Below are 21,531 nucleotides of genomic sequence, written 5' to 3'. Positions count from 1 at the left end.
TCTGGAATAAAGTTTTCGCTGTTTGCAGACTAGTGGTGCACATGTAGAAAACACAAGCGAAAACAACGATCTGTGCAAGCCGAGGTCGGCATTCAATTATTTTATTGAGAGTCCATATTTATACAATCAATTTGGGAGAAAAAAAATTCAGACGTGGCATCAAACATTCTCTACCTTTGTGTCATTATCTAACATTTCTGGCGAGCTTTACTAAGGAATACGTTTCCTTTAGTGGGGTCTCTTTACCATCCACGAACGGGTTTCCAAGTGCTCACAATCTTGCCTTGGGAATGGACACTATAGACCGGGTACATCATGGCTGTGGCGCAAGCCTGGAAAACAACGCCAAAACAGCATTCACTGAAAAGTCTGCTTTTGTCCTGTTTAAATGGGGAAAAATGTTTCAATTACATGCAAAGATCCACTGTGTCCATTTCAGAATTAAAATGGAGTTTGTTCTCTGGCTTTCAGGGGGAAATCACATTCATACACCAACTGAAGATGGTAGATCTGAACAGATGGGGAACACGAGCAAAGTCCTCATCCTCGAGTATGAGGCATTAGGCAAATTTAATAGGTGAGTCATAGCTGCCTTACTTGGATGTCACATTACTCAATATGCTTCAAACAGAAAAGCTCTGCACAGAAACAATCTGGGCCATATTCCATCCTTCTCTTTATATTGTCTCTGCACCAACGCTTCAGAACAGATGCGCAACAGTCACTTTGTCATCAACAGAAATAGCAAAAGTGCGACCTCTTCTGCATGCACATCACCTCTGTAGTATTTGTACCACCTGAGGGAAGGAGGAAGTAGATTTTCCAGGATACACGTAGCACATAAGCCTCACATGTTGATCGTATTATATAAACACATGGCTTGGCTGCTTGTTGGGACTTAATGTGGTCAGAGTTCTAGCCACTCACATGGTACGGTATAAGGGAGAACATCGAGCCCAGGGGGAACTGGCCAAAGTCCAGCGGTCCAGAGACAGGCTCCACTCGGCCGTGCTCTTGAGTCATGGACGTCAGTCTGCCCAGCGAAACAAATCCTTTCACTTTATTCTGGATACTACTCAGACATGTCACCTGGTCATTTTGCACATCCATACTGCAAATCTTTATTGCATGCTTTTGTGATATTATAGAAACTTAACCCAATTAATGGTCAATAAGGAACATTTGCTCCATGTAATTAATATATTAAGCGTTAACCAGCCTTATACATTTACAATACATTTTCTTAGACACCAATAAGTCACATAGCGCACTGCTATTTTCAGTGCTCCACTAGCTCCTATAGGATGATCCCAGTACAGTAATAAATTGTGATTGCCCCTAAGGTTTCCAACGTTGTCTTACTTTAGTTCTGGGTGCCCCTGGATGACAGCGTAGCCCGTGGGTAAACACCCGCCACCATCTTGGCTCAGGGCAGCCCAGCCACTGTCCACCAGTAACTGGTTCCTGTGTGGGTAATGACCTATGACCCTCGTCAGCACCCGCACTGCGACGTCCTCAAGTCTGCAGGAGCCAATCAAAGACTGCTGCACATCTACACGTCACACAACAGACGTACAGAGTGAAAGGCACTCGCGCAGGGTCAAACGTCTCATCCAAAAGCACAATTCTGTTTCCAGTGAGCTTTAACGAATCAGAATCCCAGCAAAGCAAGCCCCTCTGCCCAGCCGAGAAAATGACAGGACATCCCACTGACCATAAAATACATAATTGCCAGGGTGGACTTCACTCAACATGGCCATATCTGGAACCGGGTGACTACAAGAAGGAGTGGATCCGATGCTAGACTTGAGACCCTGGATTCCAATGGCCTTTAGTCTGTAACATACAGGTGACAAAGGACATAAAATCACACAGGAGGCATTGCAAAAATTAGGAAAATTAGTACCAAGAGGACTATGAACCTGTAAAGAAGAATTCTCTCCTTTTTTGCATGACAAAACAAGAACTTTGCACCATTCAGATAAGCAAGTGACCGGGACAGCATACCTTTCCATAAACTGCAGTAGATTTGTGGTAGTTTCTTGTGCGATAGCTTCGATTTGCTCTCGCCCCTTACAGCCGTAGGTGTTTCCACAGTGCGCGTAGATCCCATACAACTCCACTCCTGTGGTCTCAGAGATCTCCCGGGCTAACTGCAGAGCGGCAGGCTCAGAGTGAAGAACCCCCGCTAAGACCCAGAGCAAAAAAGCAAGGAAAACCTAAATCGCTCACCATGTTAACTGATTTCCACTTTAAAAAAAAAATAATAATAATAAAAAAATCAATCATTGCAAGGTCAAATTTCCTTGACATGGATATATTAGTTTCTACTAGATTGGGCAACTGTGAGTTTAAATCCTTTTAATTAGTAATCTCACTAATCGTCATTTGTGCTACATCCAGTTAAAGCTGTTTAAATAATCCTCACAGGTACATTAAACATGTGAGCTGGCCAAAGGTGAGGTCACTCTGTACTTCACACCTCTGCCGTTGTCGCAGTCCAGTTTCATCCACACGCGCCACAGCTTGCCCTGCTTCAGCGGCCTCCTCTTCAGCTCCTGCAGCGCGGGGCCGTTGTCCAGCAGCACGTGGAACAAGGCCATCCTCTCGCACAGCTCCGCGCAGCGCTGCACCTTGTCGCGCGGCAGCGGATACGCGTACAGGACGTCGTCGTAGCCGTGGTCCGCGTAGAAAGACGCCTCGGCCAGCGTGGACACGACGATGCAGCGGCGAGAGCCGCCAGTCATGATGTCGGCGCACTCGCTGTGGGGAAAAAGCCGCTATTTAACGCGCCATCATCGCTGCGTAATAGCGCAATAAAACTCTCCAGGAGTCGAGTCGCTGAAACTGCGTTTCAGGAGTTTAAAGATGAATAGGCGTTAGATAGCAGTGTCGAAGCTATGCAGTTATCTTATGAAGACAAACACCCTAGTGCGAGCTCACAGTGTTTTATGGGTCTTCATGTGAGGTCGTAGCTGAACGCCGAGCTTCTGGAAGCGATCCAGCATCACTGCTGCGTTTCTCTTCGCGACATCGAGGTCCACAACAAAAGCAGGAGTACACAGGTCCTTGATGAACTCGGCAGTGTCGGCCATGGTAAACTACTGCAGAAACGCAAAAAAACAACAAAAAAAAAAAAAAAAAAAAAAAAAAACCAGTAAAGCAGATGCAGAACCCGCGCCAAGCAGACTGGCTCGCTGCAAACAGCAAATGCTGCAAACGTCTGGCTCACCGCAAACAGCACGATCATTAGAATAACACCACGGACCGCTAAGCAACCGTTTTCCAGCAAGGTCATTTGCTACTTTACATACTTTATTTAAGTATGTCCCACTTACCCAACTAGAGGAAAAGCCACATTCAAACGTTAGACGCGAAGACTTTCCTCGTCCCACGTACAGAGTGTCCTCTGGACCAAACTGCACGTTTGTATATGAGGGCTCCCAGCCCCGCCCGGGGAGTGTTACCGACCTATGCGCGCAGATCTCCCGTTCATGTAGCCTACGTTAGAGGAACCCCAGGAACTGGAATCCGAAATCTGGTCCTGGGTTTTGTGATCGCTTATGCTGAATTTATGCCAAGTGTCGTAACGTCCGCTGGTTGTTTCGGAGTCGGACGCGATGAGAAGTTACAACAGCTGAATTAACCACCAGAAATGACAAAATCTCCCGACAAAAACTGGCTGAGGTCCCACTGAGAGGTTTGTAGGCGCAACGGGAAAATGGAAACAGTAGCAACAAGATGTTGGGTGGAGGTACTGAGTTGTCCCACGATATCCGAATTTAGTCATATATCTCACAGTGAATGCCTTTTGGTCCCCCTCATCTATGAACAAGCGTACTAGCCAGTGGCTGTTATTCCTGTCCTGGGGGACATGCAAAGCGCCAACTTTTTAATTGTTTGGATTATTTTATGTTTATTTCAATACCATCATGATCAGTATATGACTAACAAACCTCATCAAGAGAACAGAGGTAATAGAAGGGAATGTGACCAAGGAAGTCATATTTTTGAGGAAAGGTGTGGTTAATGCCGTTTATCGTCGTCTTTCTTCAAACAGACATTCCTTCGTCAGATGATTGGGAATTTGACTGGCTGGACTTTACCGTGCAGTGTAATCGAGAGCAGGAATTTTGCAGTCTGTTGTACAAAATGACCGGGGGACGGGACGGGACTCTTACTCTATGTTTAATCGTAATTTTACACTGTGCAGTAACAATGTCAAGCACACGCCATGTAGTTTACCACAGCCGATTTTATTGTAGTAATACTGAAGTGGACAAAAACAACCGAGGGTACATCCTTCAAATGTGCTACAGCATGTCAAAATTACAGCCTTCATCATAATGGCATCCTAACATATACTCAGTACAGCTGATTACAGTGCTTTTAAAATGCTCAAAACGGGGCTTCTGCTAATTCTTACTCTTCATAACTAAGTATGCGAACATCTCTGTAGTACATCATTTAAAATCGTAGGTTCTTTAACACATCACTCACTCATGAGCACATATGAGTTTGGAAGCAAGGGGTGTAGGGTCATTTTGGTACATTCCTGAGACTAGCTGTGGAGTCACAGGGTTTGTGTGTCAGGGAGATACAAAAGCAAAAGAAATTTGAACACTACAGCATGGCTCTTTAAAAGATTAAATAAGTAGGATGAAATACCAAACCGACTACTGCTGACAGAGACAATGTGACGCTTGTATTTGTCTAAACAGTTTCATTTAACCCTGAATTAGAATTATTGTATCTGATACGTGACCGATGTCTTTCAAAGACATCCAGGTAAAACTCCAGTCTAACTCTGGTTTAGCACCTTGGTGTGAATACAAATAAAAACAAATATTAAATGTAAAAAATAAAAATAAATGTAGAGCCCTTTTCCAAAAAAAAAAAAAAACCCCCAAAAAATCTACAATAGCAACACAACTTTATCAAAAAGTTAAACATTCAGTAAATAATCTTTGTAGTGTTTGTCTTTTAACTTTTTTGCAGTGTCTTCCTGCTCCCTTCTTCTAAGTCCTCTGGTATGTCATGGAGTTGGCTTGATTATGAGGGGTAACCCACACATCTTTCTATATATAGAATTCTGTAAATTTATATATATATAGAATTCTGTAAAGGTGTATATATATATATATATATTCTGTAAATTCATTCCATTTCCAAAGGTCATGTATCTGTGGAGCTTACAGAGCTGATAGATGGAGGACAACCCTGCCACTGACCCTGATGATCAAGCTGACTCCATGAGTACATCCAGTCTCCACCTCCACTAGTACATAAGAGCACCCCAACCCTCAGCAGATCCACTGAATGAAGCGCTCAAAGAAGCTGGGTTTGGACAGTTGGCTGAAATCCTGTCCTCTGAAAATAGCCGACTGGTCTCCGAGAGCAAGCTTCGTCAGCACTTCCTGGTCGACATCGCTGCCCATAGCGATCACGGTGGCAACGCCCTCTGCCCTGCGCATAGAGCTGATGCCCTCCTCCAGGTTCTTGTTACCGGTGACGCCATCGGTGATGAAGACGAAGGAGATCTCGGCGTTCCGGCGAGCCAATCGGGTGGCACCGCGCATCAGGATGTTGTTAATGGCGTAGATGATGGCACTGCCCAGGTTGGATGCAGAGTCCAGGTATCTCATGTTCGACAGGCCATCGGCAATGACGGTCAGGTTGTGCGTGAGTCTGAAGGCCACTTCTTGGCGGTCCTTGTCGCCATACTGTAGCAGAGCCACTCGTGTGTTTCTTTCGTCGCCGTCGCCACGGGCCAGTGTCAAGCGGTGAGCCACCTTCTCCACGAACTCACGGACCTGGCGGAAGTTCTCCAGACCCATGCGCTCTGAGCCATCCAGCAGGAAAACAAGATCGACTGGCCGCTGGATACAATTCGCTACGGCCGGATCTGCCGAAGACAAACACAAACACTGGTGTCATGGAACATCACTGAATCAGTTTAACGTGTATGACGCAGCTACAACAGTACGGTGACAGGATTTTACCAACAGTTCCTTTTTTTGGGATTCTGGAATTTCTTGACTACTAAACCATAGTAGAACAGGACTGAACTTTTAAAATAAATCAATCTGGACCCAGAGTCAATCATAATTATCATAGTGACCCAACATCTATTATATTAAGCAAAACTATATTCTTTGTGGTTTTGTTTGACACTGGGTACACTGTAACTGAGGGACTCTACTAGATCTTAGTAAATCCCGGATATAGTGTAACTGACGGACTAAACTAGACCTTGTGTTAATGAATAACAACAAAAATAATAACTGACTCAAATTAGACAATAAATAAAGGCAGCAAATCAAAGCGTTTGTTACACGTGTTTAATGGATGCGAGACAGCATTAATGCCACCTTATCCAGGATGTAGTCATTGCGGTCCTAGAGCTGTCGTTTTGAATCACATTCCTAATATACAACACTATTACATAAAACAGCCACATTACAGCCAGTTTGCATTCACAGCATTCCTGCTTTCACCATTTTCATACACAGAATTATTTTTTTTAAAAACATTCCATATTTTCTTTGAGTTTCTCTCATTTCTTCTCGTTAATGAATAGATTTGTGTATTTACCGTTCGTTCCCAGTGAAATGCTTTGCTAACCATTACCTACAATTTGTAGACAATACCTGAAACTTACACACAGTATTCAAATCTAACTGTGCATGTTCTCTGAGCGCTTCTCCCACTCTACACGGTGTGTTTTGGAATGTAGGACTAAAGTATTTAGTGTGCTGCAATTGAATACATGGTACGGTTCCAAACTCGAAAACTTGTTAGTAGATGATTAAATACCGATGACACCAGATAATAAGCCACCACCACACCATCTCTAGCACACCGTGACTGCACGGAGCTTTCACCATCCATGCTGTTTGATGTGAGAGATCTCCTTTGGCTTCTGAGTAACCACTGTGGATGATGCGTGTAAATATGTGCTATTCTATCGAAGCTTCTCGGCCCAAAAATCTGAGATTTTGGAATGTGCAAAGTGCAAAACCGTAACGCACGATTAAAAATAAACCGGATAGTTCACCATAAAATAAATATTTGCAGTCTGAGTTTGTGTGATCAGAGCTGATTATTCCCAGCTGTGAGACATCTCCTTCTGTGTCAATACTGTGACGATCGAATCAAATATTACAACCTCCCGTGTCTTGAGACTTCAAGCAGCTTAGCACAGGCTAGTAGAAGTATACTGCATAAGCAATGTGACCCACAGTCCATCAGGATTCATTAACTCCGCCGTTTGTCTCGTTCGAGAAGACTGTGCTGAGGAAACAAAGCAGCAGGAGAGGTCAGAAGGAAGAGGGTTGTGTTTCTCGCATGGTCTTATGGTCTTCTCCGAGTCAGAAAAGCAGTGGTCATCCAACTGGCCAATATGAGGTTTTTTGTTTTGTTTTTTAAACTTTTGTCCATTAATATAGCCCGTTCAGAATAAAGTTACTTATCAAATTAGGATAGTTCTAACAGTTTAGTTCTAGTTCTATCATGCTAAGACCAGCTAGCCTTTAGAGGTTTTAGTAACTATGTGTTTATATACTATATAAGTATAGTTCTACAGAGAGGCCAAGAGCAACCAATTTTTAATATCAAAAGCTTAAAGCCACAGCCATTGTTTAAGTGCCGAATCGGGCCGAATCCAGAGCCAGCGTGCCCTAACATAACCCCAGAGCTTTGTTGGGGTCGCCCAATAGGTCGCCATAGACAACTCTGAAAGAGTCAATGAACAGATCGGTCCACTGCTGTTTTTCTGGTCCGATGGCAAACTTGGCTCTCTGGGCTGTGTAGGCCATGGTGGCTACAGCCCTGGTGTAGGTTTCAGGGTGCTTGGCCTCCTGTAGGGAGTTGAGTAATTTTGAGATGCTCAGTACAGTGCTCGGGACAGGATTCTCCGTCCCCTCTTCTGCAAACGGTCCATGTAAGGGGTACCCATTCCACTGGGGTGTCACATCTGCAAGTGAGCGATGAGACAATAAATGTAGGGGTCTCTGAGCAACTGGCTCCGCCCACTGAGTACAGTGGAGGCTATGCTTAGGTTGACGGCTAAAATTGTAAATAATTCAACCTGACTTACCATTTTTAAAACTATATTTAAAACTGTTTATTTCAACTAAGTTGATGTTTGATCAGGAATTCAGTAGACAATATTTGCATCATGATTTTGAGGTTTTCCTTGTATTCCTGAATGTTTTAAATATTTCAGATTTATTCTTGGAAGCAGATTTTTTAAAATTACTTTTAATTTCCCCTTTTTTCATTTACCTCTCCCTCATCGCTTTTTAGTTAAGTGGAAATGGAGAGTAAGATTTGTGTGATGTGTTGCATAAAAGTGCATCATGAATACAAAATCTTACTTTAATTCCACTTGAGCCCTTATAAATAGGGCCTATCGATGTCAGTCTAAGCAGCACGGACTTCAATCACGGACGCTTTAATCGCAAACAGCGGAGATTGTCAAAAAGGCACTCAGAAGTGAGCTGAGATCTTACCCGATTTGCACGGAAGATCAGGACAGACAATCACTGGATCTAAAACGCAGAACAAAGTTGTTTGTGTCAGGACGGCAGAAGCACTGAATGTGAAAGGCGTGAGCTTGAGGTTGCACGCGTGGATAAAGAGAGCTCACCGGGGCAGAGCACAGTCTCTATTTTGTCAATGAATTCCTCTGCCACCAGGTCGGCAAATCGTCTCATTCCTGTCACCCTTCCCTGCTCCTCACAGGCAATGGACTTCAGACTCTCGTTCTCCTCAGGCTGCTCAAACATGTCTCCGATCCCGATGGCGTTCACATCGACGCTATTGTTCGTGCAGAGATAGTTGAGCAGCTTGTCGTCGTCCCGGGGGTCGAAGCGGCCGTCGGTGATCACCACCACGGTCACCTTCGCCCTGCTGCGTCGGCTGTCACGGATCAGGTTGTCGTAGGCGAATTTCAGGGCGGAGGGAGTCCAGGTGCCACCAGCGATCCATTCCAGCTTCTTCACGGCATCTTTGAAGGCCGACAATGAGTCGATCTTGGAGTCGTTAAGATGAATGGCCTGGAAGGTCCCGCTGTGGCTGTACTGCACCACGCCAACCCGTGTTCCTGCGAGACAAGACCTCATACTCACCACTCGACACCACTCGCGTGTCAACATTAACATTAGCATGCTGCCTGGCACTGCGTTTAGGCGACCTGTACAGCAGAACAGTCTCATGTGCTGTACTTACTCTCTTGGGCTACACTGTGCCCAGCATATCGGTCCTACGCTACGTTGGGTTGTGCTGGGAGAACCTGTGAGTCAGTCCCACCTGTCTCGGAGTTGGGGTCTTTCGCCATCGAGCCCAGTCGGTTGATGGTGTTGATGACAAAGTTCTTCTCCAGCGTAAAGTTGGTTAGCCCAACACTCTCTGAGCTGTCGATCACAAACACAATGTCCAAGGCGCCACATCTCTTCTCGCAGTCTGATACCAGAGAGGACAGGGATAAAGCAAGAGAGCTGCAGAACTCCAAAGTGTGCAGATGTACCGCTGATCTCCAGTGGGCTGTCAAAGTCACTTACCACAGCACCCACAGGTCTCTCTGATGTAGCTCATCACATCACATTCCTGAGGCGAATTAACATAATCTAGTGAAAACACTGAACTGAAGCACGGTTTTGCCGAGCTCAAAAATAATAATAAAAACCTCCTGCACTTACAGTGAGTCCTGGATCTCCTTCAGGTCCTGGATCACCCTGACCAAATAAAAAAGGAGTTGTGAGCTGAAGGCTGAAACTCAAGGCTTCTTCGATACCCTTATATTTCAGTGTATTGTTTTTAAACATACTACTGATATATTGTTGAACTGTATCCCTTATAAATAGCTAATGCTTAGTGTTGTGTAATATGTACGACAGTTCTGTTGATATGCAAGGACATGAACATCAACTGGATCCAGTACAGCGTGAAGAGGCTCTGCACTCACGTCTCTTCCCGGGTCTCCTCTGGGCCCTCTTGGTCCAGGCTCACCTTGGGGTCCAGGTTCTCCCTGACGTTAAGAACAACCAAAGTCATTGTGCGTCTAACGTCCACGTACTGTGTTAAAGAGAGCCTGCCAGCGTCTGGGAATGTGATAACCGGAGAGAAGCAGACGCGAGCGTATTCAGAGACGTGGTGCTCACAGGTTCTCCTGTTGGGCCCTTCTCTCCCGGTTCTCCCTTCTGTCCACAGTCCCCTCTGCTTCCCCTGGGTCCAGATCTGCCTTTCGCTCCCCTGTCACCCTACAGAACACATCAACGGTTTATATCAGTGGCTGTGGATCGTGTCTTCATATATAAAATGAAACCTGAACTGAATAACTCTGACAGTACCGTTGGTCCTCTCGGTCCTGGATAGCTGAATCCCTGTCTGCCAGTATCTCCCTATAGCAAGAGACATAATCAGCTGCATTCGAAACATATATCATTAAAGAAAAACCTGCACACCAGGAAACTGGGTGTTCACTGAGTGAATTCAATGCTGTAGGTGTTAATTCCACACTGAGTTTTGCTGTGTGGGACAGAGCTAATAAGTTTATAAGCGTGAATTAGAAAAACATATGGTATATTACTGTGTCAGTAATCATTTTGAAACTGAAATGAGCTAGATACTGGTGGACATACACTTGCGCCAGGGGGGCCCGGGTCACCTCTGGGGCCTGCTTCTCCGGGATCGCCACGGCTACCCTGACAACAAAAAACACGTCTTCCTTTATCTCTCCACTTATTGGCTGGCTTATAACCAGCTCCTCCAGTACAAAGCCCAACCAGCCCACGGCTTCTCTGTGTTCCCACACTTTACTGCCAGTGGCAAACACATTTATTCACTGCTGACTGGAGCAGTATGGGGAGCAGGTATTGCTGTACAGTGCTCTTACATTTCTCCCGGGCTCCCCTCGAACACCTGGTGAGCCTCTTGGTCCTGGAAGTCCTTGATCCCCCTAAACACATTGGGGAGGTTACACATGTGGCCCGGGAGGTCCTCGGGACATGGCAGTGGCACACTGTGCAAGTTACCTTAGCACCTTTGTTTCCATCTTCTCCTGCAAGTCCCCGTAAGCCTTCCGGACCTGGTTCGCCCTGGAACACACACTCGCTCACTCAGCACTGTGTCAGTGAGGACAGAAGGGACAACTGGCCGTGTGTTAATTCCCTTACATGTAACGGCAAACCAATCAGATTCTGTATTAAACAGCCAATGAGACACACCTTCACAGTTAAAGCAGCCAATGAGACCAACCTTCACAGTTAAAGCAGCCAATGAGACACACCTTTTCTCCTTTTGCTCCATCTTGTCCCGAGCTCCCCTTTGGCCCAGGGTCTCCTCTTCTACCCTATCAACAGAACGGCAAATGTCCACAGAGCCCAGTAAAACCACTGTGCCAAGATACACAATGCACTGTAATTCAAATAACATATACATATTTCTACTTACAGGGTCCCCTTTAGGTCCAGGGCTTCCTGCCATTCCCTGTTATATACAATGAAATGGTTAAAGTTGGAAAATCTGTCAACAAACAAACATATAAATGAATACCACTTACAGTAGACCCCTTCTGCCCTGGAAAGCCAGGTGTTCCCGGACTTCCTCTCTCACCCTAAGGGGAATTAGACAGTCAATTACAGACCAACTGATTTCAGATCGGTCAATCAATCTATCCATCTACGTATTGATTTATTTACTTTGGCGCCAGGTTCTCCAGCTGGGCCTGGGGGTCCTGGTCTCCCGGGACGACCTGGATCTCCCTACAAAGAAAATGAAGCGTTTTACACTGCAAAGTTAACACATAGCAGCAACAACAACAACATAGATGTAAAACCAATGTAAAACCTTGTCTCCAGGGGCCCCTGGCTGACCAGGGTCTCCTACATCTCCTGCATAGCCATCAGGACCCTACCAAATGAATGGACATGCATCAAGACACACGTTCAAATACGCTTTCAGGTTTCCGCTCAAACCCTGAGTTGCTCGCCTACCTTGTCACCAGGGTCTCCTTTACAGCCCGAGGCCCCAATGCGGCCAATTTTCCCCTGCAAACATATTTACATTTGCATTTGATTCAGATGGCCTGAAAACTGACATTTTGAATTGGATTTTTAACTAAAAAGCACAATGAAACTATAGATCCTAGACGTTCTAGACGTTCAGTGTTTGCGCTCACCTTCTGACCATCTGTGCCATTGCGTCCAGCCAACCCCTCAACTCCCTAGACAGCGAAGACACATCACACATTATGATAGTACTTTAAAGCAACAGGCCATTGACACATCATTGGGAATGCAGCGACGGAGGACTTTACCTTCTTCCCTTGGGTGCCGATATCTCCCTGTAAGTTAAAAAAAAATATGTGTTTATTCAACACTGGCTTTCTGCTTTGTGGAATTCAGGTCAAGTCCTGCGGTTATCTTCAGAGGTCATGTTTAAAATGCACTGTACCTTTTCACCTTTCAGACCACGTTCTCCCTAAACGAACAGATGATGAAAACAGTCAGATAAATACACATTTATAGACACATAAATAATCATTTATTTAAAAAAAGATAGGGACTGAACAATGTGAATGACTTACTTTTCGTCCAGGGTGACCAATGGGACCCTCGATACCAGGGTCACCCTGCAGATGAGAGAGTGAGAAAAAATGTTACATTTGCTTTGGCAAGCTGTACATTCAATTACGACACACAACTTGTTTGGTTGTCATGATCACTTTAGAATTAGGATCCTGTGTACTGTATTGTATTCTATTAATGGGTAGTGTAATGTGCTTTTTCCGAGTACATTTGATGGACGATATACAGCCTTTTGGTTTGTGGTGTTGGTTGGCACTTACAGAGTTTTTACATTTACAGATGATACAATTATGACTATGTCCGTAGTATTTATATTTATGTCCGTAAATATGACCGTGTAGCTCTGAATGGGTTTGTACTCACAGGGCGACCCCTTTCACCTTTATGACCAGATACACCGTGGTCTCCTTTAGCACCCTGTCAAATTAGTGAAAGGATATCAACTTAGAGAAGACAGAGGAGTAGAGTATAATACTGGCAGCTTTAACACATCACAACAGCTGAGAATGATGGAGTATAGTGGAGTATAGTTGAGTATAATGGAATATAAAGGAGGATAATGGAGTATAGTTGAGTATAATGGAATATAAAGGAGGGTAATGGAGGATAATGGAATATAGTGGAGTATAGTTGAGTATAATGGAATATAAAGGAGGATAATGGAATATAGTGGAGTATAGTTGAGTATAATGGAATATAAAGGAGGATAATGGAATATAGTGGAGTATAGTTGAGTATAATGGAATATAAAGGAGGATAATGGCGGATAATGGAATATAGTGGAGTATAGTTGAGTATAATGGAATATAAAGGAGGATAATGGAATATAGTGGAGTATAGTTGAGTATAATGGAATATAAAGGAGGATAATGGAATATAGTGGAGTATAGTTGAGTATAATGGAATATAAAGGAGGATAATGGAGGATAATGGAATATAGTAGAGTATAGTTGAGTATAATGGACTATAATAGAATGTAATGGAGGATAATGGAGTACAGTGGAGTTTAATGGAATATAATGGAGTACAATGAAGTATAGTTGAGTATAATGGAATATAAAGGAGGATAATGGAGGATAATGGAATATAATGGAGTATAGTGAAATCCAGTCTCACTTTTTGTCCTCTATACCCAGCGGGTCCTGGAGGTCCAGGAGTTTCCAAGCACCTGAGACTGTAGCACTGTCAGAACATTAAAAAGAGACAACAGTTCTTGGTAACCACTTTCTTGCATGGATAGAGTGTTCCTTAAGCTCATCCAGTAATCTACTATCCAAACATATTGCTGTTGGGTGGTCCCATTTAACACATGACTTATCACCTGACCCATCAGCTCAACCCCTAGTGGTCTAAAGTTGTATATACACATATCTACAAAGTAAACTACACTGACTCCTATAAACATGAAAACCCTCAAGAATAATCAAAGTATATTATCCATTTATCTACAATAATTTGAAGATTCATACTTTTGTATAATAATGCCCTTAGTAATAAATACTATTTGACACTCTGATCATGCTTCGGAGAACAAGAGTATGAGAAATACCGTAGAAGGGGTCTTACCTCTTGGTATGCCAGATGAAGCTGGTGGGAGAAACACAGAAAACATCACACACGGGTCACGCTGTGTCATACTATGTTTGCATGTTGGAAGACACCTTAATATCATGCTGTTCAAAGAACAACAGTACCATTGTGTCGTAGATACGGTCAATGGTCTCGGTTAAGATGAGAGGTCGAGCTCCGGTGAGACTGACAGCCATGTAGTCGCTGCGGTAAACCCCAGCTGGCGAGTTTGCAATCTCTCTGAGGCCAATTTCATCGAGGTTCATGGACGTCGCTACCGCAAACAACTTAATGGACTCGTCCCGAGCCCGCTCAGCGGCCACCTTGATCCCCCCGCAGGGGTTTCCTGTCACATGACCGTCCGTGATGACGACGGCAAAGCGCTTGACATTGGGTTTGGACGGCGTGCGAAGCATCTCCGTGGTCATGTTCGTGATGGCGCAGTCGATGAACGTGCCCTTGCCCAGGTACTGGATAGACCTCAGTTTCTCGATGAACTTGTTCTTGCTATCGAGAGCGCTGATGAGCTTCTGCCTCATGGAGAAGTGAAGACCCCCCACCGACCAGCTGATCTTCACCCGGTCCTTGTAGTCCACATTCTCCAGCTTCTGGGCAAAGGTGATGGTGAATTCCTTGACGCTCTCCACCAGGCTTCCCGGAGGATCTTCCTGTAGGGCGATAGTCTCCGACGTATCGATGAGGAAGAACAAGTCAATCGGGCACTCGGGCTTTTCTGAACAACAGAAGACAGAGAAATGCAGAAGTGAGATGATATTTGAAATTGCACAGATTGCACAACGTCATGAAAACATTTTTCTCTTATATTATATTGTATTTATTTGCAGCAATGCTAATATTATATTATGTTACAGTTTCATACTGCATATAAAACAATATTTTGTTTTATTAATATTGCAAGCAATGTAGTTGAAAGGGAATTCTATACATCATCCATCATCAAATATGTATAGAGATGTTGGACTAATTCTGCCTTTGTAATGGAAGTCTTTCAGGCTGTACAAGTGTTACTAAAACCATTAGACGAACCAGCTTACGTTCAAATTTCAAGATGTTTAAAGTATTACAGTCACTCCTGAATGGAGCAGTGGAGTCCAAGAAGGGAAAAGATGGCCTCTTTTTCCTAAGCATTCCCAACTTCCCTGCCATAATAACTAAACTGTATTCAAGTGAGGTCATTAATGTTACGCCCACTACTAGCTGTTGGGAACGAAACAGCCCTCATTCCCATGATTCCCATGAAGTGAGCAGCCTGTCTTCTTTTGGCATCTCAAGCGAGTTATTTAGTTGAATTAATTAGCTAATTAATCCAGTGTAGAATGAATCTCATGCATGACTTCTATTAAAACCATGAAAACTCTGTGCTCTCTCCATCTACTGTATAGGTGTGCATATATATATCATCATAATTACATAGTGACAACTGTGGGCACACTGGATTTAAAATGTAAATGAGACAATAATTATGCGGTTAAAGTGCAGAATGGATTTAAATCGGTGAGCTACAACATTTTAATACATATTCCTAAGGAATCAGGTAAGGGGTTAAATTTCATATGAGGGTGCTAAAAAAGAGTTCTAGTTGAGTCTATCTATATGGGACATTTACATTTATTTTGTAATAATGTATTATTATATGTATTATATATTATTATTTATTACGTATTAACTGGAGATCCAAAGAAGTGTTAATACCAGTAAAACAGGCCAGCGCAAGTCTCAAAATCAGAATAAATCAATCACAGATAAGTCATTAAATGTTTCAATGGCACAGATGGTCTGTCTGAGCCCAGCCCACATCTAGTCCAGTCTTTGGGCCGCAGCGAGGAAGCCATTATAAAAGATTTGCAGCCAAAGTACTAAATGTAATATTGTACTCGTGGTTTGGGTGTCCAATTACGTATGTTCCCCTCAAACTGGGAGGCGGTGTATAGAAGAGCTGTGGTTCCTGTTTGATGTCCTCATATCAAGGCTGATATCCTGCCCTTTATGTATATATAGACTTTTTTTTTTTTCATTTCAAATCCAATGTACACGATTTCGGTGTCAGTGTCCAATTACTTATTAACTCCACTATATGACTTATGCTGCAAATTAAAATTCTGTCACATTTTTAAGATTCATGAGAATTTCATTAATATTAATTGGCACATAATAATTCTTCTGTAAGTCTGGAGAAGAGCGTCTCCTAAATACTGTTAATGTAAACGTGAAAAATACGTCAACGAGGCATTGGAACAGTGAAACGTGTAGACCACTCACGATGGCACGAAGGAATCTGGCTGTAGACCGACACTCCGTACAGGAAGTACAGGACGAGGACTTTAGACAGCATTGTCCTTCTCTGCCTCCTTCTGAAGAAAGACGCAGGTCCAGTGATCATTCAAAACAGCACTTTAAACCTCAAAACAACCTTAAGATGATGGCATTTTGGCATCACACGCATTTATGATGCGCTTTCTCATTCTCAAACCAGAAGGGTGCCTGATGGAGAGTTCCACAGTATTCATAATATTCCCCCTTCATACGCCATCATCAGAATTTCTCTTAGAATAGTAGCTTAATAGTTTAAAACCATTTCTCTCCTGGATATTGTAACACTGACTGCTTGACTGTTTTAGCAAAACAAAGGAGAGGTTTACTATAATGGGCAGATTAATCTGCATAATAATCATTGATCTGGGCTCTATTAGACACTACTTATTTGATGCAAGTATAGGTAATACACTGTATTTACCTTCTTCAGACTGGTTTACTTTTGTAACAGTAATTAATAAGCCATTTTAGTTGCCAACTGTCCAATTACAATGACAACAGTACACTGTGGCAATGGAAGCATCACTAAGAATATTCGACCACTTCTTGGCTGAGAGCTGTCCTGCATGCAGAGATGTGGAGGTCATAGTGCTTCCCAGTGACTAGCCAGCCAGTCACAGAAAAACAGAAAATAGCAGAGAGGTAACGATTCATCTGGGAATGGAACTAGGAGTACATCCAGTCTTATCTGCTAAGAGGCTTTCATTCCAACCAAGGAGACCAGTGAACTGGAAAAATGGAATTAGGTATGGAATTACGTATGGAATCAGACATGGAATCAGGTGTTGCTCCAATGTAGTTTGAATGAAAACCTGCAAGTACATTGGCTCTTTGTGGATAAGATTGGACACCCTTGCAATAACAATAACATCATATCAGCAATAGGGAGCTTAACTGCATTGTGTGTAGTGCTCTGGAGATTTCCCATTCCTGTGACACTTTAAAGGTGCATCAGTCAACATTCAGGAAACACACCCTCTAGTGGTTAAATAGGTGAACACAACAACACTCAGGTGAATTGTTTTTTCTACTCTTTCATCCATGAACACAAACCACACCTCTAAGATCCAGGCGGGCAGCAGAGTTACAGTTTTGTGGCATTACCAAAGTTGTCATGATTTCATTTTGGAGGTTGACGTGGTAGCTCTGATCCCAGGGTGGGAGCACTTGTATGCAGAACCACAGTGTGTTTTCTGTCCACAGTACAAGTGCTTACTGGATGCCTCCATGAGTTCAGCCTGACGGACGGGCGGGGGGTAACGGAGTGACCGAGCTTGGTGCAGTGTTTCAGAAAGTGACTGACAGGAGGTTAGCGGAAACTCAGTACAAGATTCTGTCCCAGACTGCAGTTGTTCAGTTTTTCTCAGGCACCTAATACACATATGTTGATGTCATCGCTGAAATAATTCTTTTTTTTTAATTATTATTATGTTGTACATAATAATTCGAAATGTGGGAAAATTTCAGTAACGCTGAAATCCAGATCTACTCTAAATTCTATAGAAAGTATGTTGAAAGAGTCTTTCTGGTGTCAGGCTGAACTTTATCCCAGCAGTTGTTTAGACATCTACCAAATAACAAATTATTCTCCAAAAGTAGAACAGCAGAGAAGTACATTTGATGTCGTCATTTTTAAAGCCACTTGCAGACTTTTCACTGCAGTGGAGAAACTACAGAGAGAAGATGGGAATAAATAATGTGAATGTACTGGTTTTTAACGTTACACTGATGGTCATTAGTGGCCTGCAAGTGTGAATTTGTATAAATTTATTAGCACATCAGTGCAAAAACAAAATGAAAGACTTAAGAATTATAGTTGTGTTTGTTTAATTATTATGTTAGCATGGCTTTACAGATTTAAAACACCCCACAATCCTTTTTAACAGGCAAAAAAAAAAAGGTTTTCAAATGTACAGCTGATTAAGAAGGCAAAGTGCCTTTTCTAATGGTTAATATGACCTCTTTCCCCAAATAAGACACACACCCGAGAAGAATGGCACGACGACGAGCAGACGCGCATGCAGTTACTGAAACCAGTTTGCTTTAATCTCTTAAGAGTTTCTGAACCAAAGATTACTGCCTCCGCAACCGTAAATGCTTATAACAAGAATCCCACAAACCCATTACATACTGAAGACCTTTAACCTGTGTGCCAGCAGCAATCTGAATATTTTCCATCTTGGACAGTTGCAAGACAAAGGCCTAATCTGTGATCTCTTTTACTGCTAGGGGCCCACCTACTTCACCCACACAAACTCAAGCCTTTGAGTCTTATTGAAATCTACTGTTCTACTAAAAAAACCTAGGGATTATAAATAATAAGGACCGTTTGGAAAAAGTGTTTAAGATTTCCCTCCCAGCTGAAACAGGAGCAACGGGTGACGCTATGTCGCATTAATCTGCGCAGTGCCGTTCACCTGCGTATTTAACGCACTTTAAAACATTTTAAAAGCGATTTTAAGAACATAAACTACGTATACACTCCAAATACAAACATTATCCTAATGTTTTAGTCTAAATAAACGTGCTTCATAGAGGGAGTGGCCGGCGCTGCTACGCCCGGGCAAAAAAAAAAAAAGTGTTAGGATTCCTAGCGGCAGCACTGTGAACTGCACCCCCGCACACAGGCGCGTTTGACTTTGATAACTAAAACGCTTGCAGACACAAGTCACTGATCTGATTAAGGCACATAGCCCTCCAACGGATCCCTGAATGCAACACCGTGCAACGGTCATCCCATAGACTGCGATTTATTGTTAGGCTTTAGGCCTAATAATACTCATTTCAAAATCGCGTGAAGCATTTTATCATATTATCTAACTAATGACGGCGAAGAGTCTTTGTGAAGAGTCGGCGAAGAGTGTTTGCGTAGAAATAACGCTGCTACATAAGTACAGGATAACGGGGCTCAGCCTAAAGACCAGTCTCAGAGCTTCTGCGCACCGCTAGCGCAGGGCTACAGACATCGCTTACAAGTTAGAAGCAGCCTACAACTCGGAGCCGCAGTTCTATAGTCTGTTTGCAATCACAGGTAAACGCCAGGTATAGCGTGAAAACATCCGTTTAGGTGCTTGTTGGTGCATTACTATTTTACGAGCTCGCTCCGAATTAATTCAGCCGTATGTTTGCAGCCCCAAAGCAGACCTCACAACGCACTGTCCAAAATATCTGAAGTGAAGTGCACAAAGATAAAGGCTAGCTGGAGCCCGAATCCACATAAAGCCAGTCCTCATCAGCGCACAGCTGTACTGTCAGACCCACTCCTGCATTCCGCAGAGCCAAGTTTCGGAAAGTTCGGACCTACCTCAAGAAAAATCTTCGGGATTGGACGGATGGTGTCGAATAATGCAAAGGTGCATCAAGCGTACATCCCGACCGAGCGGCGAGAATGAGAGCGAGCAGGACTAATTCCGGACGAAAGGAGCGGGTCCTGCGCCTCTTCTCAAAGCCTCCCCCTCTCGCGGATCACAACCCCCCCACCTTCGGCACGCGGGCGGGTAGGAGCGCCTGCGGGGATTTCATCACGCGCCAGCCGCTGCTGCTTCTGCCCGCGTGGCGACGCTGTGCATCTACACAGGCGAAAAGCTTCCGCCCGTCCCCGGTTTCGCAGGGCGTGAGGGGTGCCGCCGTGCCGTGGAGGCGCGCCTCGCCGCGCCGGTGGAAATGTGCGGGCGCACGTTCGTGTGCAGTGTTTTTGGAAACGCGACGGACAGCAAGACAATCCAAGCTTCGTTAGTATTCACGAAAACAAAGACTTCGGCGTCATTAGATAATGTGATAATATTCTTCTGAGGTAGTTTGGCCGGCGATTACACAATTGTCTGCGATTAAAATAAACGCCACCTGTTGATGACTTTATAATGGCAGTGTGATGAAAACTGTACTCACAACGGTTCTTGTGTTCTTTGAAATATCTTTATGGGAACGTCACGACCTATTTTCACTCTTAGGGCTCACACATTACAATAAAGACTTTGTTGGAGAACATATAGTCAGTGTATGGGTCTAGTTGGTGGATGTGTTAAAGTTAGGCCGTATCCATGGCAGATAGTACCGTCATGTTTCCCTTACCGTTGCCATGGAGAACAGAAAAGCAGTGTATTTCCGGCAGTAACGCTGTGACCCCTCTGACCCACAGCTCAGCAAAACTTAGACACAGCAGATAAAACAAAAATACCAAAGCCACAGCAGCTCCTACTCTGTCTGAAGACAAAAATGACTCTAAAATCCTAAAATTTGTGATGTGAGCAAGGACAGTATTTTAGTATTGGACTTACATTCACCGGACTGTTTGTACTGTTATGATATACCAGAAAAATGGTGGCTCAAATATTCCTGGCATTCGATTGTATTTTCTTGGGACTTTTGTACAGGATGTGCCTACGAGTTCCAATGAAAAGATGAAATGGTCATTAAACAGAACTTTCACTGGTGTTTCTTTGAAAAATGTCAGTGAATGCATTATAAAAGAACCTGAAGGTTTCTTTTTTCAATCACATTTTAATATATTTGTGAAACGATTTAGGACCCATAAGTGTAATGCAAATATGGACACAAACACACACACACACACACACACACACACATCATCATCATCATCATCATCTCTGTGTGCATGCACAGCCTCCCCATCCTATGTTCATTATCCAACATCTGCATTGATGTCATGTTGCTTTGGCCATATGGGGGGAATTGCCCCTCTGTCGAAAAACTGAGGGGTCTGGGAAAAAAGAGAGAGAGAGGCGGATTGCGGAAGTGACAACAGCCTACCTAATTCGGCAGACGGCGGGGTCTGCACGATGAAGGGCACTCTGCAGAAACGTGCTCTGCAGCACGCATGTTTGAGCACCTGCATGGGCTGCATGGGCCGGTGTAGCTCAGCTCCTGCAGGGCACAGTGTCAGTTTCCACACCATTCCTACTGGTCATAGATAGTACTCCTGCTGACCGAGGCACAGCGGAGCTAAGTGGAATCATTCCCATTGTCTGCGGTATGTGAAGTCACCCAGGTTTGGAAATGTTTCTTGTGGGACAAACCA

The 21,531-nt window shown here is 43.8% G+C and overlaps 2 protein-coding genes across 4 annotated transcripts; both read right to left on the bottom strand.

The window, feature by feature from the left end:
• Positions 1-68: 68 nt before the first annotated feature.
• zgc:162816 (uncharacterized protein LOC571260 homolog) lies at positions 69-3,485 on the bottom strand. Its single transcript, XM_027027375.2, has 8 exons — positions 3,339-3,485; positions 2,944-3,104; positions 2,483-2,763; positions 2,008-2,188; positions 1,715-1,836; positions 1,363-1,552; positions 928-1,033; positions 69-332 (listed from the first exon to the last, which is right to left on the bottom strand). Exons 2-8 carry the CDS (start codon positions 3,093-3,095, stop codon positions 243-245), a joined length of 1,122 nt encoding a protein of 373 aa, XP_026883176.2. The 5' UTR covers positions 3,096-3,104; positions 3,339-3,485; the 3' UTR covers positions 69-242.
• Positions 3,486-4,237: 752 nt separating this feature from the next.
• On the bottom strand, positions 4,238-19,974 carry col6a2 (collagen, type VI, alpha 2). 3 transcript variants are annotated; one of them, XM_027027374.2, is made up of 28 exons: positions 19,798-19,953; positions 16,440-16,531; positions 14,285-14,892; positions 14,157-14,177; positions 13,707-13,772; positions 12,954-13,007; positions 12,590-12,634; positions 12,457-12,483; positions 12,320-12,346; positions 12,182-12,226; positions 11,997-12,050; positions 11,851-11,913; positions 11,703-11,765; positions 11,564-11,617; positions 11,455-11,490; positions 11,291-11,353; positions 11,037-11,099; positions 10,898-10,960; positions 10,644-10,706; positions 10,353-10,403; positions 10,164-10,262; positions 9,968-10,030; positions 9,702-9,737; positions 9,564-9,609; positions 9,313-9,465; positions 8,651-9,106; positions 8,514-8,552; positions 4,238-5,905 (listed from the first exon to the last, which is right to left on the bottom strand). In XM_027027374.2, the coding sequence occupies exons 2-28, from the start codon at positions 16,510-16,512 to the stop codon at positions 5,304-5,306; spliced, it is 3,033 nt and encodes a 1,010-aa protein (XP_026883175.2). In that variant the 5' UTR covers positions 16,513-16,531; positions 19,798-19,953; the 3' UTR covers positions 4,238-5,303. The 3 variants fall into 3 exon arrangements, with proteins under 3 accessions (XP_026883175.2, XP_026883173.2, XP_026883174.2); XM_027027372.2 differs by having other exon boundaries at positions 16,440-16,528; positions 19,798-19,901; XM_027027373.2 differs by lacking the exon at positions 4,238-5,905 and adding an exon at positions 6,328-7,975 and having other exon boundaries at positions 19,798-19,974.
• Between the last annotated feature and the right edge of the window lie 1,557 nt (positions 19,975-21,531).

Source organism: Electrophorus electricus, chromosome 26 (genome assembly GCF_013358815.1).
Source record: "Electrophorus electricus isolate fEleEle1 chromosome 26, fEleEle1.pri, whole genome shotgun sequence".
In the NCBI taxonomy this organism is placed as follows: domain Eukaryota; kingdom Metazoa; phylum Chordata; class Actinopteri; order Gymnotiformes; family Gymnotidae; genus Electrophorus; species Electrophorus electricus.
The sequence above is the reverse complement of the archived record's forward strand: the minus strand, read 5'-3'. Positions and strand labels throughout refer to the sequence as shown.